At 38.6% G+C, this 17,560-nt stretch overlaps 1 protein-coding gene across 36 annotated transcripts in view; it reads left to right on the forward strand.

The window, feature by feature from the left end:
• Positions 1 to 17,560, forward strand: part of CCDC7 (coiled-coil domain containing 7) — a 293,096-nt gene that overhangs the window by 182,331 nt on the left and 93,205 nt on the right. For 31 of the 36 annotated variants that reach the window (XR_007475369.1, XR_007475372.1, XR_007475373.1 and 28 more), the window contains 2 exons: positions 9,492 to 9,602; positions 13,988 to 14,119. The exons of 2 other annotated variants lie outside the window; for them this stretch is intronic. Coding sequence is in view for 25 of the 34 variants with exons in the window: in XM_049705547.1 (XP_049561504.1) it covers positions 9,492 to 9,602; positions 13,988 to 14,119 (243 nt within the window). In the remaining 9 variants the exon portion in view is untranslated. The remainder of the gene's footprint in view (positions 1 to 9,491; positions 9,603 to 13,987; positions 14,120 to 17,560) is intronic. 3 more of the 36 variants (XM_049705535.1, XM_049705541.1, XM_049705533.1) reach the window with 2 other exon arrangements.

The raw sequence follows: 17,560 nt of genomic DNA on the forward strand, positions 1-17,560 counted from the left end.
TCATTTTTAGGTCCATGTACCTTGTTAATAACAGCCTAGCTACATGATACTTGTAGGTGAACAGGACATCCAGTTCTTTTTGGGTAGTGCCCTTGTCTGAGCCCACTAGGATGATTTCATCAATAGAGTGGAAGGTTAGTGCTCCCTCAAGGAGCAGGACTTTTTCCAAGTCTTTACCTATGCATTATTACAGGTAGAGAATTTAGGGAGTCTCATGGAAGGACATTAGTGGTGTAATACAACCCATATTGTGTACAACAAACTAATTCTGAACATGCATATGGAGAGGGATGCTGAGAAGGGCGTTTGTGATGTCAACCACAGGACACCAAGATTCTTTATCTTGGATGATATAACCTCTATAACTGTCACAGTGTCAGGTACCACTGGTGCCATAGGTAGCTCTAACGCTTTGTGTAACCCTAATCAATTTAGAGTCTGGGCACCAAAGGTCTTGCACACAGTCCAGGTGGAGTTACTGAATGGAGAAATAGTTTACAGATATTTGTTGGCCTTTGAAAGCTCAACAATGAAGACAGTTGCCCCTTTTTATTACCAAGGCCTGTGACTTTGTTTTTGGTAGACAGAGGTGCTAGTTGCCAGTAGTTTGGTAGATCATAATCTTTCACATACCCCACTAAAATACCCTAACTGTAAATCTTATCTTGGTGGGGGGTGGTTAGTGCTGCTTGATATAAAAAGTACATTTCTACCAATAACATATTCGGTGGTAGAAACCACAATAATGGAGGTTTGTAGTGGTCCAAAGGGCATTCACTCATAGTTGGGTTTGGAAAAGAGTCCTAGTGGTGGGTGGACTAAAACTACAGAGAATTATCTGTTTCCTCCTCATCCTTTTATAAGGGACTGTCGAAATCCCAGAAATTTATTCACCAGTATCCAAAAGGCCCAAGAAATGCAGTATTTCCCCTCCACAGTTTGAACTCTGACCTTAGCATATGTCCTCAGTTTCCCACTGGCGACATAGAGACCTTGTCTAACCTCTAGTCACGTTTATTTATGAAAGCTTAGAGGTCTGAGTAAAAGTGGGAAGGATCTGTATTGATGGATACCACCAGGCACCATTCTTGCTAAGTTTAATAAGATTACATCCTTCATTAAGGAATCAAACTACCCAAGGCTCTAAGGCCTCTTCCGGTCACTGGATAAAGTGATTCCAAAGGGCTCTACATTATTTTTAATTAAAGGGACAAGCTTTAATAACTGCTGTGTTCTGGGCTCTGTTTTGGCACCAAGAATGTGCTTGGAGATAACAGTAGTCATTGGATACAGTTCAACTCACAGAGTCTCTGATTGTTGGATCCATCATCAGAGAACAATAATCAGCATCTAGAGAATTGCTTCCCTAGCTTTTTTAGAGTCCCTCTGTTGGTTCTCTAATTGGACTTACTGTGGGAACTCAGCCAGGGAGTTGGGAGCTCAAGGGAAGGACCATTCCCCTGAGAACTGAAAATCTTATGTAAACAATCCATTAGCACTCTCCAAGAGTGTTTTGTGGCATCCACTGTCACTGTCTGAGAATCACTGGCATAGCTGATAACGAGCCCTGCTGGACTCACGCAAACAATCCACTAGTACTATGTCAGAGCACCCCCAAAGACTTTTTTCATATCTCCCAAAGTTGCCCAGTAGAAGTTTCAGTATTTTGTTTTTCTAGAAGAGCATTGTGTTTCATCGACCGCCTGCTCAGTGTGTCAGTTTGTCAAAAAGTGAGCAGCCAGTTTTTAGTTGGTAAATTAAGACTAACTGAAAGTAACAATTAAGTATTTATTTATTTACTGAGATAGTATAAGCAAGAGCCTAAACAAGAAAGGGCCCTAGCTCCACCAATGTTTTATTTGCCTCACAGAATGGCCCAGAGGTGGGTCATGTGCATCAGAGCAGATGAGAGGAACATCTTACTGTGGACTAAGTCCCCCCAAAAGCCTCTGATGTTTTATGGACCCAAGTGCCACGAGGAAGTAGAGGAGAGAGGGCTTAGAATGGAAAAGTGTTGAACCAGAATGGAAAAATAGTTTTTAAGGCCACCCAGTAAGATGGTCTAGGCAGAAGTTCTGAACAGTATAATGCCTCACCTGAGGTCTCCTCTGCCTCATAAGGAGTTTTCCCAATGGATACACTTGAGCTAGAATGCAGATATGCCAGTCCGGATGGATCTTAGTCCATGACTGCAACTACCTCCAACGCCTGCAGTGCACTGGCTGTGCCTCAAATATAGTATGGGGTGTGAAGTTTTTCCCAATGACAGCTGCCAGATAAGGCCTCTGTAATTGTTCATGGTTGAGCCTGAAAGATCACACATAGAATTTTGGCCTGGAGTCAGACTCTCCCCAGTTTTTATATGTATACCTATACCTATATCTATACCTATTCTGATCATCTGTGTGGACAGTGATACTGAAGAGAGAGTTTGAGATGTAGTACACCAAACTTCTTCATCTTGGGTAGTAGCCTCTGTGACAGTCCCAAAGTCAGTTAGTGCCAGTGCCCAGGGCTGCACTACAGCATTGAGCCACGATCAGTTGAGTCTCTACGCGACTGAGGCCAGGTGCACAGGTCAAACAGGGCTACTGAATGGAGAATTAGTCTCAGAAAACTGTGGCTCCATTAAGCTCAGCAATTAGGATAGCTATATCTTTTCTCTGCTAGTCCATTGATACCTTACTGGTAAACAGTAGAACTGCACAGTGTTAGGAGGGTAGGTTTATGGTCCCCACATGCCATAAAATGTCCCTAACTGCAGCAACTACCTTCAGGACTTTGGAGTGAATTCAAGCAGGGATACACTTAGACAGTACATCTGTACCAATATATATTCAATAGTGGGAGCCATTACAATGGTGGTCATAACAATTGTAATGCTCCAGTGGGGCCCACTTATAGTTGTATCTGGTAAAGGTTCTGATGGTATTGGACTGAGACTCAAAACCAGAGAGCATTGTTTGTTTCTTCTTTGTATTAGATTCCTAGCACTGCTGTAACAAAGTACCACAAACTCATTGACTTAAAACACAGAAATTTATTGTCTCAGAGTTCTGGAGGCTAGAAGTCTGATATCAGGGTGTCAGCAGGGATGGTCACTTCTGAGGGATTGTTATTGATAATCTGTTCAATACTTCTGTTCTAGCTTTTGGTGGTTTGCTGGCAATATTTGGTGTTCTTTGGCTTCAACATTTTAAAGTTTTTTTTTTACAGCAGTAGGCCACTTCCCAGTACCAGAAATCTATATGAGTTTGCTTGGACTGCTATAACAAAGGACCGCAAACTGAATGGCTTAAAAAAATATTGTCCTACAATCAGGATGGTAGAAGATTAGATATTGGTAGGGTTGTTTTCTTCTGAGGACTCGAGCAAAAAAACTGTTTTTTGCCTCTGTCCTACCTTCTGGTGGTTTTCTGGCAACATTTGACATTCCTCGGCTTGTAGATTCATCACCCTGATCTATGCCTTCATCTTCACAAGGTGCTCTCCCCATATGTTTGTCTGTCTCTGTGCTCAGATTTCCCATTTTTATAAGGACTAGGACCCACTCTAATAACCTCATGTTAACTTGATTACCTCTGTAAAGACCTTATTTCTAAATAAGGTCACATTCTAAGGTACCGTGGGATAAGAATTCCCTCTTGGTAGAGGGGAAGTGGGAACAATTTAACCTATAACCCCCTCATTGTAGTGTCAGGGATTGTGGAGGGCACAGTTAACTATGCACCAGTATCCAGGAGACCCAATAAATGCGGTTCTCCCCTAGCTCCCCATTGAACTCTTAACCTGATATAGGACCATTGTTCCCCACTAGAGACATAGAAACCTTGGCCCAGCCACTAGTCTTATTTATTTTTAAAAGCTGAAAAACTTGGTTAAAAGTTAATAGGGGATTTTAATTCCCCACCCCTACCCCCAGGTTCACTGGGAGGAGCAGAGGGAATAGCACTTGTATTAATCGTAAGGCCATGACCTTGCAGACTCTAGTGGAGCAGCCTAGTGGATCCCATGGCCCACTCACTCTATGACCATAAGTTCTTGGTGGGAAAGTCCATCAGTCTCCTCTTTGGGAAGCTTTTGTTGAGTAACCTGGATCCAGAGATCTCTTTGGGAAGGATCTAGCCCAAATGGTCTAAGAGGGGCAACAGGCTTACCATTTTTACATTGCTCTTTCTACTGGTTGGTCTTTGCCTTCTGGGCAGTAGCCACATTTTTTTAACTCAGTGATTTGTCAGTGAAGATCTGGACTGTTACAGAATGATCAATGTGGCCTTGTGAGGAGGTTTAATTGAGCTCAGTAACCAGAAGAAGTTAACGTGAACAAACCTGGAAATCTGAGTCTTGTTGACAGTCTCATCATCTATTGTTCTTACCCCACATTTGTACATCTAAGACACCACTAGGGTGGCTCACAAGGAAACTATATCCACTGGAAGTATAATTCAACCATGGAACCATGAGTTCCTTGCTGTTTAGTGGCAAGGAACTCATGGTGCATGGGGTCAAATCTCTCAGAGCCCAAATGATCTTGAGTGCTTGTATCCTTTCATCCCAGTGCCATCTTCTTCTTTAGGCAAAGTAGCTGCTGTTTTGTACTCTGAAAGTGGGGGTCACATACCAGAGGTACCATTCTCTTATTAAGTAAAACAAGATTACCTCCTCCATCTTGGAGGCAAACTACCCAAGTCTCTGAGAGCTTCAGATTGCTGGGGTGAAGTAATCCCAAAAGGCTCTTCATTATTTTACATTTTAGGCATAAGTCCCAACAAAAATTCACTTTGTTTTAGGCTGTCTTTTGGTGCCAGGGACATGCTTACAGTTAACAGTAGTATTGGGATGCAATTCAGGGTCTCTGACAAATTTTGTTCCCATCACTAGAGGAAGGAATTTTGTTCCCATCAGTAGCTAGAGAATTGCTTCCCTAGCTTTCCTATGAGTGTCTCTTTTGGATCTGTAATTTGACTCATGGAGTTCAGTCAAGTTTGGGCAAGGGGGTGGAAACTAAAGGGAAGGACCGCTGTTCCCCCTTATACCTGAAAAGCTTATATAAAAAGTCACTAGCACTCCCCAAAGAAACCCCAGGGTCCACTAGTCCTTTTTGAGACACATGAGCATGGCTGATGAAGCACCCATGGAACTCTCAGGCTCTTGCATGTGATCCATTAGTATCACTTGAGAGTGTCTGATGGACCTCTGTATCACCTCTCAAAAGTGCCCCATGGGATCTTCAGAGTTTTGCTTTCCTAGAAAGGCACTGTGCTTTACAGGCATACCTCATTTTATTGCATTTTGCAGATACTGCATTTTTTACAAATTGAAGGATTGTGGCAACCTTGCATCAAGCAAGTCTATCGGTGCCATTTTTCCAAAAGCATTTGCTCACCTCATGTCTCTGTGTCACATTTTGGTAATTCTTACAATATTCAAACTTTTTTCATTATTATTATATTTGTTATGGTGATCTGTGATCAGTGAGCTTTGATGTTATTATTGTAGTTGTTTTGGGACACCACAAACCACACGCATATAGATGGTAAACTTAATTGATAAATGTTATGTGTGTTCTGACTGCTCTACCAGCTCTCTTCCTCTCCTCTAGCCTCCCTGTTTCCTCAGACAGAACAATATTGAAATTAGGCCAATTAATAACCCTACAATGGCCTCTGTATGTTCAACTGAAAGGAGGAGTTGCACGTTAGTTTAAATCAAAAGCTAGAAATGATTAAGCTAAGTGAGGAGGGCATGTCGAAAGCCGAGAAAGGCCAAAAGCTAGTCCTCTTGCTCCAAACTATAGCCAAGTTGTGAATGCAAAGGAAAAGTTCTTGAAGGAAACTAAAAGTGCTACTCTAGTGAACACACAAATAATAGGAAAGCGAGACAGGCCTATTGCTGATACGGATAAAATTTCAGTGGTCTGGACAGAAGATGTGAAACCAGCCACAACATTTGCTTAAGCGAAAGCCTAATCCAGAGCAAGGCCCTAACTCTCTTCAATTGTATGAAGGCCAAGAGAGGTGAGGAAGCTGCAGAAGAAAAGTTTGAAGCTAGCAGAAGTTGTCTCATGATGTTTAAGGAAAGAAGCCATCTCCATAACACAAAAGTGCAAGGGGAATCAGCAAGTGCTTACGTAGAAGCTGCAGCAAGTTACCCAGGAGACCTAGCTAAGATAATTAATGAAGGTGGCTACACTAAACATCAGATTTTCAATGTAGATGAAACAGCCCCCTATTGGAAGAAGATGCCATCTAGGACTTTCAGAGTTAGAGAGGAGAAGTCAATGCCTGGCTTCAAAACTTCAAAGTACAGGCTGACTCTTGTTAGGGGCTAATGCAGCTGGTAACTTGAAGTTGAAGCCAATGCTCATTTATCATTCTGAAAATCCTAAGGCCCTTAAGAATTATGCTAAATCTACTCTGCCTGTGATCTGTAAATGGACAACAAAGTCCAGATAATAGCACATGTATTTGCAAAATGGTTTACTACATATTTTAAGCCCACTGTTGAGACCTACTGCTCAGAAAATTTCAAAATATTACTGCTCACTGATAATGCACCTGGTCACCCAAGAACTCTTCTGGAGCTGTACAACAGGATTAATGTTTTCATGCCTGCTAACACAACATCCATCCTGCAGCCCATGGATGAAGGAGTAATTTCAATTTTCAAGTCTTATTATTTAAGAAATACATTTTGTAAAGCTATAGCTGCCATAGATAATGATTCCTCTGATGGATCTGGGCAAAGTAAATTGAAAACCTTCTGGAAAGGATTCACCACTCTAGATGCCATTAAGAACATTCATGATTCTTGGGAAGAGGTCAAAATGTCAACATTAAGGGAAGTTTGGAAGAAGTTGATTCCAGCCCTCATGGATGACTTTGAAGAATTCAAGACTTCAGTGGAGGAAGCAACTACAGATGTGGTGGAAATAGCAAGAAAACTAGAATTAGAAGTAGAGACTGAAGATGCAACTGAATTGCTAAAATCTCATGAGAAGATTTTAATGAATGAAGAGTTGCTTCTTATGGTTGAGCAAAGAAAGTGGTTTCTTGAGATGGAATCTACTCCTGGTGAAGATGATGTGAAGATTGCTGGAATGACAACAAGGGATTTAGAATATTATATGCACTTAGTTGATAAAGCAGCAGCAAGTTTTGAGAGGATTGACTCTCATTTTGAAAGAAGTTCTGCATGCTGTGAAACAGCATTGCATGCTACAGAGAAATCATTCATGAAAAGAAGAGTCAACCAATGAGCCAAACTTCACTGTGGTCTTATTTTAAGAAATCGCCACAGCCACCCCAGCCTTCAGCAACCACCACCCTGATCAGCCAGCAGCCATCAACATCGAGGCAAGACCCTTCAGTGGCAAAAAGATTAGGACTAGCTGAAGGCTCAGATGATGGCTAGCATTTTGTAGCAATAAAGTATTTTTAAAATAAGATACGTACATTGATTTTTATAGACATAATGCTATTGCACAATTAATAGACTACTGTATCGTGTAAACATAGCTTTTATATGTGCACTGGGAAACCAAAAAATTCATATGACTCGCTTTACTGAAATATTCACTTTGTTGCGGGGGTCTGGAACTGAACCCATGACATCTCCAAGGTGTGCCTGTACTATCCATCCTGCTCACTGCACCAATTTGTCAGAGAAAGCACTGCCAGTTGTTGAGTTGGTCAATTATAACAAGCCAAACTGAAAATAACAATTAAACCTTTATTCGATTACTGTGATAGCATAAGTATGAGTCTAAACAGGAAAGGTCCCAGCTTTATTATTCCATTTTTCCCCACTGAAGGCCCCAGGTAAGAGATGTTTTATCAGAAATGGTTGGGGGATTGTCTCATTGCCAAGGGAGCCCTAAACTAAAGGCTCTTGCCATTTTATGGACCCAGGAGGTGGGGAATGCAGGAAGGCCTAGGAATGGAAAAGTAGTGAAAACTGAGTCAGATAGGAGAAAATCGTCTTCAAGCCTCCCCAGTAAGGTTGTCAAAGCAGAGTCACCTGAACAGAACAGTGCATCATTTGAGCCCTGAACTGGGGCTGTGTAAGACTGTGGTTGGCCTGGAGGGGCCTGAACCCATGAATATACTGGCTGTGCAGTCGGTCTAGTGTGGGTAGGAAGCTTTCTCCCATGGTAACTGCCAGGTAAGATGACACATAGGATTTTCACTTGGATCCACACTCCTTAGTTTTGACACACATGTACATATATTCATACATACATGTGCACGTGCACACATATATGCATATGTTATGTGCACATATATTTTAGAAATCATGAGGACTCCCAGACACCTTCAGTTCTAGTCCCTCAGGTCTCCTTCTTGCCTTCCTCCGTTTCATATGTGTATGTCCTTTCTTCCAGGGTGTTAATCCTGACTCTTAAAACATCAGCAGAGTTATGTATTTGCTTAACTCTACAATGCTTCAACCCTTGTTACAGAATTACTTAGCACATACCACTAAAAAAAAAAGCCTACTAGGAAGATTTAGTGATTTGCTTTCTGTCTGTACCCCATACTCTTGCCCAAGTCTGAGGGTATGTTTCAAACACTATTTATGACTAATTTGAATCATTTTTTTAACCCTTCAGTAGGTTCATTTCATTATGTTTTTCGTTTCTTCTTCTTATCCTTGTTGATTTAGTTTTATTTTTGGAATGTATGGAACATTGACCTACTTCCAGAAGTAAATATTATACCAAAGGTATACTTAAGAGCGTCATTTCTTCCCCAGTCCTTCCCATGCATTCCCCAGTCCTTTCTCCCACCCTGTCTTCTGGCAGGTAACCAACTACATGATTTTTTTGCTTATCTTTTCTGTGCTTCATCTTGTAAAGTTAGTATCTATTTCTCATTTCTTCCGATTACTGCTTTCTGAGCCAAAAGTTAGTATACTAGATAACCTTTAAAAAATTTTTTCCACTTAACATTACCTCCTAGAAATTCCTCCATGTAGTTTATAAAAATCTTTTAAAAATTTTTACATAAATATGTAAAATAGTACATTATATACCATAGTTTATACTATACCATAATTTACACCTTGGTTTATATATATACACCATAATATACACCTTGGTTTATTCAACCAATATCCTATTCTTGAACATTTAGGTGGTTTAAAATATTTTGCAATTACAAATAATACTGTAATGAATAACCTTGTACATATGTATTTTTATTGTTTCATCTACTATTGTGTATTTATGTAATGTATACATACCCCAAAAGTAGAGATTAGTATGAAATATATTTGATTCCTCAAGATATCTATGAAATAACGAGACAGTTTCAGTAGCACCCATTAAAACTTTTCTTATTTTCATGTAAGACCTAACATTATGGCAGTTCATTGATAACTTTAAAAATGAGAGAAAATGCTACTGTACACTTGTTATAAATTTGAAATCTAGAGATTTCACAATGGATCTGTTTTCCCATTTAGTGGACTAAATGGATCTCTTTATGTAGGTCATATTGGAGTACTGGGTGAAAATCTTACGCTTGTAAATCAAGATTCAGTGTCAAAACCCCAAATGCAAGTAGAGAAACAAATACCTTACAGGAAGGAGATGAGTCATAGTAAGTATAATAATTATGGGTAACTCTAAATTATTTTAAACTCATCAGAAGATCTTTTTTCTTTGGTTCATGAATATGTATTTAAGTGTATATTTTATAGAAGTAAAAATAAATGACCTAAACTGTGAATACCCTAAGTTAACTAGAGAACAAAATCAAAAGTGTTAATACCTTCAGATTGGAATTTCTAGTCATAAGATTATTTAACAGCCATAGGACGTGCACTCAGTATCCACCAAGGACCAATAACTGTCCAATAGTATCTCAAAGTGTGTGTACCTTTTAGATGATTCTGGGAGATTACAGGTTCTGGGAAGTTATGCCCAGTGGGCACTTCTGACCAGTATCAGGGCCATTCTGCCATAGGCGCCAATTGACAAACCGAGAAGTTTTTGATATCTGTAACTAAAACAGCAAATAGGAATCAGAGAGGCTTAGGGGAAGGGCAGCCTGGGAGGCTTGCTAGAGACTCCCCATACCCGCACCAGTGTATTCTGTTAATCCGGCCCCACACAGGGCGAGGTCTTCTTGGTAACCTCATAGATAGGTACCATCAAGTTCCCTGCGTGGAAAGTGCCAGTACCAGAAAAGTATGACCAATTGCTGGATCTCTTTTTTATTTGGGGGAGTTGAGAGGATCAAATATTGGCAATCATCTCCTCTGGAATAGGATGTTGTCACCCTTTCCAGATCATGCCTAGGAATTTCACTTGGATGATAGATCCTGGTACCTTGTGTTAATGGCTCAGTCATGTTGCCCCATGTGAGTCTGCAGAGTGACCAGTCCTTATTGGGTAATGACCTTGTCTGGGACCACCAGGAAGACATCTTCGGTTTTGTGGAAGGCTAGTGTTCCTTCCAGTAGCCAGACTTTTTCTAGGTCTTATTGTATCTGATGACAAATAGTAGGGGAATTTAGGTAGACTTGTGGAAGGACATTAGTCGTATATTGCACCCCATTCCACATAAAATTAAACTGATCCTGGATTATCCACGTGGACAGTGATGTCATTTGTTGTACACCAAGTTTCTTTATCTTGGTGGGCAGTAGCCTCTGTGACAGTTTCAAAGTCAGGTACTGCCAGTGCTTAGAGTTTTGCTACAGTGTTGAGCTGCCGATAATCCCTTGAGACTCCATGCTCCTAGGGCCATGTGCACAGGTGAGATAGGGCTATTGAGTGGAGAATTAGTCTCATGAAGAACTTTGTTGTTCTTACACTCAGCAATGAAGGCATTGCTTTTTTCTTTTTCACTCTAGGCAGTTGCTACTATTTTTGAGAAACAACAGCACTAGGGGCTGCTAGTCAGGGAGGTTTGTGGTCTTCCATGTACCGCACTAAAATGGTGTTAACTGGAGCAGTTTTCTTTGGGGCTTGTGGGCAAATGTGAGCAGGTGTTCACTTAGACAATACATCTCTATTGGTAATACATTCAGTAGTGAATGCCATAAAAAGGTTTTATTTGGAGTTTGGAGTTGGCCACAGAGACCCATCCACAATGGGTCTAGGTAAGGGTCCACCTGGTAGTGGCCTCAGACCCAAAATCAGAGACATTATTTGTTTTCCCCTCATTCTGGTGATGGGGTTTGTGCGTCACAGTTGCCTCTGCGCTAGTATCCAAAAGGCCCAGAAATATAATTCTTTCCTACCTCCCCATTGAACTCTGACCCTGGGATACAACCTCTGGTCCCTACTGGGGATATTGGGACCCAGTCTTTGTTGTTGAAAGTTGAGAGTTCGCAGTACAAGTTAGAAGGGCTCACCTATTCATCTCCATATTCACAGGGAGAAGCTGAGGGGATAACACTTTCATTAATCATAGCACTTGTTAACATGCAGACCCTAATGGTGCTACCTTTTGTGGCCCTTATAGCCTAATATCTGGTCATCAACCTCCTCTTTGAATAACCAGACTCAGAGGGCTTCTCTAGAAGCATCATCCAGGGGAGAGCACATGGTTACCGTTTTATATTGCTCTCTTTGTCAGTCAGTCTTTACTATTTGGGCAGAAGCTGTTTTCTCCGTGCCTGAAAATATGTCCGTTAGGTTCTGGATTTTGTTGCAGAACATTGTCACCTGACCTGATGAAGAAGTTTGATTTAGTTCGATAACCAGCAGGAGTAGCACAAATAAACCTAGAAATGTGAGCTGGTTAGCAATCTTATCTACTGTTCTTACTCATTATTGTAGCATGATTAAAAGGGCTGCTCTAGACTCTGCATTGGTGGTCCAAACATGATTTTAGTGATAGGTTCAGGCGGAAAGCTGTCAGAGCATGAACAGTTCCCAGCTGAGGAAGGAGAGCGTCTTGGTATTTGCCTCTCATCTTCCATCTTTCTTCCTCCTCCTTGAGCAAACTTTCTGCTGTCAGGGCAGACTTAAAAAGGGGTTTTAGAGTGACCACAACCCAAAGTATCATGGTCCCTCACGAAGTTTAAGATTACCTCCTTCATCATGCAAGTGAACAATCCAGGTCTCTAAGATCTCTTTATATCACTGGGCAAAGCAATCCCAAGGAGTTCTATATTTAATTAAATCATGAGTCTCAATAACTTACTATATTGTAGGCTGTCCATCGTTGTCTGGGACCTCATTAAAGCTGACAGCAGGGCTTCCCTGGTGGCGCAGTGGTTGAGAGTATGCCTGCAAATGCAGGGGACACAGGTTCGTGCCCCGGTCCGGGAAGATCCCACATGCCGTGGAGCGGCTGGGCCCGTGAGCCATGGCCGCTGAGCCTGCGCATCCGGAGCCTGTGCTCTGCAACGGGAGAGGCCACAACAGTGAGAGGCCCACGTATCGAAAAAAAAAAAAAAAAAAGCTGACAGCAATGGTTGGGTGCAGCTTAGCTTGTACTTAGTACTATCATCAGAGGACAATAGCAGTAGCCAGGGAATTGCTTCCCTAGATTTCCCAGAGCCCCTCTGTTGGATCCCTAATTTGACCCACCAGGCATTTTGGCAGGGAGTCTGGGACTAAAGAGAAAGACCACTGTTACCCCTCTAACCCCAAAAGCTTGCATAAACAATCTGCTAGCCCTCTCCAGCAGTGCCCCAGGGCATTCTTGACATAGCACTTCCTGAGACTCATTGCTGTGGCTGGCAGAGTGCATTTTAGGACCCTCAGACTCCTGCAAATGACCAGCTGGTACTTCCCAAGAAGCCTTGTAGTCTTCTCAAGCATCTCCCCAAAATGCCCTGGGGGGTCTTCATGCTTTTTACTTTTCCAGAAAGGCATTGTGCTTAATTGGGCCACCCTGCTTGCCACCATTTGTCACTGAGAGAGAGCTACCAGTTGTGAAGGTGGTGTATAAAGACAACGAACCAAACTGAAAATAACAAGCCTTTATTCACTTACTGCAATAATATGAGTCTAAACATGAAAGGGCATGAGCTCCACCAGTGTTTCAACTAGTCTTTCATTTCCCCATGAAACGTCATCCAGCAAACATCTGATGTATTAGTACAGAGGGGAATATCTCACTCTGCGTACAGATGTTTATATACTATCTTATCTATTTAATTATCTACCATTGTAGCAGTACTTATACCAATACCATAGTTGTGGTATATATATCAGTTTATTCAATCAGTGTCCTGTGCTTGAACATGTAGATGGTTGTAAGTGTTTTGCAATTAATGAATGATCTTCTGCATAGGCATTTTCATTGCTTGGTCTATTATTATGTATTAAACTAAAGCATAAATAACCCATGAAACCTGAAGACCAATATGAAATGTATTTGTTGCTTAGGAATATTTATGAAATAATGAGACAGCTTCAGCATCATCCAGTTTTATGACAGATCTAGCATTATAATTATTGACTTATGACTTTATAAAAATGAGACAAAATGCTACTGTACACTTGTTATAAATTTGAAATCTAGAGATTGCACATTTAGTGGACTAAATGCACCTCTTTATATGGGTTATTATGGAGTACCAGATAAAAATCCTGTGCTTGTGAAACAAGTTTCAGTTTCAAAACCCCAATTGCAAGTAAAGAAACAAATAACTTCCAGAGAGGAGAGACGCAATAGTAAGTATAATAAAAGGAAACTTTAAATCATTTTAAATTAAACTCATCAGAAGATTTTTTTTTCCTTTGGTTCATGAATATGTATTTGAGCATATATTTCATAGAAGTAAAACTAAATGACCTAAAGTGTGAATACCCTAAGATAATTAGAGAACAAAAGCAAAAGTAATGATACCTTTTGGTTGGTATTTGTGCAGTCAATAATTACTAAGTAACAAGACTGACTACTTCCACACACAGTCATGAAAACTATTCACATGATTTTTCTCAATTCACCTTTATGGAAAGAAAATTTGATTATTTGGCATATCCAGAAGTTCCATTATACATGTATCATTTTCTACTTAGCATTTCCTCTTCAAAACGAGAAAAACGATACGATAACACTTGAAAATCTACCTCCTGAGAAGAAAGGTTTTTTTTCAAGAAACCAATCTCAAACTAAGAACCTTAGAGCTATCAGACAGGAGAATCTTGATAGTAAGTAATTAAACATAAATCTTATAAATTGTTTTTAATTAAATTCAGAACACTTTTTTGTTCATGAATATATCTTCAACCATTTGCTTCTTTAGTAATTATTCCCATCATACTTTAGATCTTTATTGATGATTTATGTTTCTTTTATAATCACTGAATTAGATATGTTAAATCTTACACTTTGTGGATTTTTCTATTTAGTCATGGCAAGCTTTGGTTTATATCTTATGATACTCTATTATTTATGTGCATATAAATTTTAAATTGATAACATTCTTGGGGGACAGAACATTTTGTCCTAATGAAGAGACCCACTTCATCATTTTTATAGTTTTTATTTGTTTATTTTCCTTTAAGACTACCTTATCTGCTATCAGGGTAGCTCCATAAATTTTCTTCTGGTTGGTATTTGTGTGATACATTTTTTTTTATCGTGTTACTTTAATTTTCCTGTGTCTTTATGATTTTGCTCTATCTTTTGTAAGAAACTTATAATTGTCTATATTTTAGAATTCAGCCTGATCTTTTAATTACCTCTCATAATCATATATAAACCAATTATTGATATTTTTAAGTGTAATTCCACCATTTTGTATTCCACCATTTCTTGTATCTGATGTTTCTTTCACTCTTTCACTCTATTTTTTATCATTATATATATTTTTCATTAGCCATATTTAATACCAAAAATTTAAACTTTATTCAAAAATATGAATACTGTAAAACAAAATAATAATTTAAAACCTAAGTATAATAATGTTTATAATAACAATATTTCTAAATTAAATACATTTAATGCTTCTGTATATCTAAAAAGTAACGACTGCTTATATATACATGTGTGAAAAGTGTTGTGTTCACATGATGTTTACACTTCAAATAGTGATTTGTATATATCATTAAAAGATGAGATAAGATATTGTTGGGTAACTAACATATATTGTAAATATAGAGGTTCCACCACAGATCTGGTTCTCTATTTAGTGCTTTTATGAGTCTTTCTTCCTGAAGCTCAGAAAATGGAAGAGGTACCAGATGAAAGTCTTTTGCCTGACATTTGGAACTGCTAGAAAGAAAAGACTCAACTTGTAAATACTGAATTATGAGTATTATAAAATTATTTTACATTTTAATTGTTTTAAGCAGAATTATATTCATGAATGTGTGAGCTTACAGACATCTAAGTCAAATTTTTACTGTGTTATTTAAATTCCTATTTCTTGATTTTCTTGCATTTTGTTTGTCTGTCGATTATGGAGTGAATGTATTCTCCCACTATGATTGTGGATTTATCTATTTCTTCTTGTAGTATTGTCCTTTTTCCTTATACTGTCTATGTTGTTAGGTGCATACAAAAAAAAATATTTGATAGTTCTTATGGACTCAACATTTTCTTTTTATAAAAGGTACCATCTTAGCCTGTCTCCAGTAAGGTTGTTTGACTAAAATCCTATTTTGTATGACATTGACATAACTCCTGCAGATTTATTTTGGTTAGTATTTCCAGGCATATCTTTGTTCACTTCCTTACTTTACAATTTTCTATGTTCTTATAATTCAGTGACCTCTCATAAATAAATTATAGTTAAATTGCTTATAAATCCAGTGTGACTGTCTTTGTCTCTCACTACAACATGTAATCCACTTATAATTACTGTACTTACTAATATATTTAGATTTAAATATTTCCTTTTTTGGGTGCTTTCTATTTCTCCTACCTGATCCAGGTTTCTTTCTATTTTCTTTCCTTATTTTTGAATTATTACTTTCTAATTAGTTTAACTTTTAAATCAATCATATACGTTGTTAAAAATGTTTTAATATTTTAAAAATATTAATACCCTTAGTACAGTAAAATCTAATTACAACTTTCTTTTTTTTAAAATAAATTTATTTGTTTTATTTATTTATTTTTGGCTGCGTTGGGTCTTTGTTGCTGCACACAGGCTTTCTCCAGTTGCGGTGAGCAGGGGCTACTCTTCGTTGCGGTGCACAGGCTTCTCATTGTGGTGGCTTCTCTTGTTGTGGAGCACGGGCTCTAGGTGCGCAGGCTTCAGTAGTTGTGGCACGTGGGCTCAGTAGTTGTGGCTCGCAGGCTCTAGAGCACAGGCTCAGTAGTTGTGGTGCACGGGCTTAGCTGCTCTGCAGAATGTGGGATCTTCCCAGACCAGGAGTCGAACTCATGACCCCTGCATTGGCAGGCGGATTCTTAACCACTGCACCACCAGGGAAGTCCCTAATTACAACTTTCTAGGTGTATGTATTCAGTAACAAGAGTCTTCCACATACTTTGAGGAGAGCACTCTGATGATTTTTATGCTTAATTTCATAGTCCCATTTTGAAAATGCACCAGAAGATTGGAGGTGGGGTGGGCAAGGGGAGGACGGTTTGATCATTTGTTTAAATTGTGTGTATTTGCTTAAGTTGTTGTAAAGCTGAATGGAAACTAAGTTGTTCTTGGTATACATTAATAATCCAGAGGTTTTACAATCCAGCTGTTTTACTTTTTATTGGATTAAGAGCCTCTATACTTGTAGCTGAGAAAATGGATATCAGATGAAATCTTTCATGTAAAGAAAAAGTTTAAACCTTATAAAACTCATCTCAAATTAAGACACTTGGAACTGCCAGAAAAGTGAGGATTTGTAGTAAGAATATCATATAATGATTTTTAATTAAATTTCTCTGGTTGTTTAATATTTATTCAATTGACCATAGAAATACATGCTATATAGTGTATCATATATACATATAGGTACACATATACATAGCATATACAACGTGTTTGTGTATGTATTCTCCATTAGGTGAAGTTAATTATGTTTCTAAAGCTTTATTATAAATAAAAATATACAGACACATAATCTGTATTACATATAGATTATATATTACATACAGATATATATATATAATAAATATACACATTTTAAATTGTTATCTATTCTTAGTGAACTGAAATTTCTGTCTTTATGATGGACATTTTGTAGTAATTTTTTTGTGCCTTTAGTCTGTTTTGTCTGATGTTGGCGTGGTATCTTTCTTTATGTAACTACTTGCATAGAATAATTTTTTCGTCACTTTATTTTTAACCTTTTTCTATTATTATGACTTAGCTGTATATAATTGGTTATTTTTTAATCCAATGTAACACTCTTTGTGCTTTAAATGGAGCATTGAATACATTTGTATTTACTGGAAGCATGGATATTTTGGAGGTAAGTATACCATTGCCTGTATTTTCTGTCTTTCTTACCTGATCTGCTTTTGAATCTTCTAAATTTATTTTGAATGTATTATTTATCATTTCTTTTTTTTCTCACTCATATATCTGTTATGAAAATATTGCACTTAATCCTAAAATGTGAATACCTTATAAAACTATTCTTTTTGAACAGTACTCCCATTGTCTCTACACTTCTCATACTCACTCTGTAATTCAC

Source organism: Orcinus orca, chromosome 2 (genome assembly GCF_937001465.1).
Source record: "Orcinus orca chromosome 2, mOrcOrc1.1, whole genome shotgun sequence".
Taxonomy (NCBI): domain Eukaryota; kingdom Metazoa; phylum Chordata; class Mammalia; order Artiodactyla; family Delphinidae; genus Orcinus; species Orcinus orca.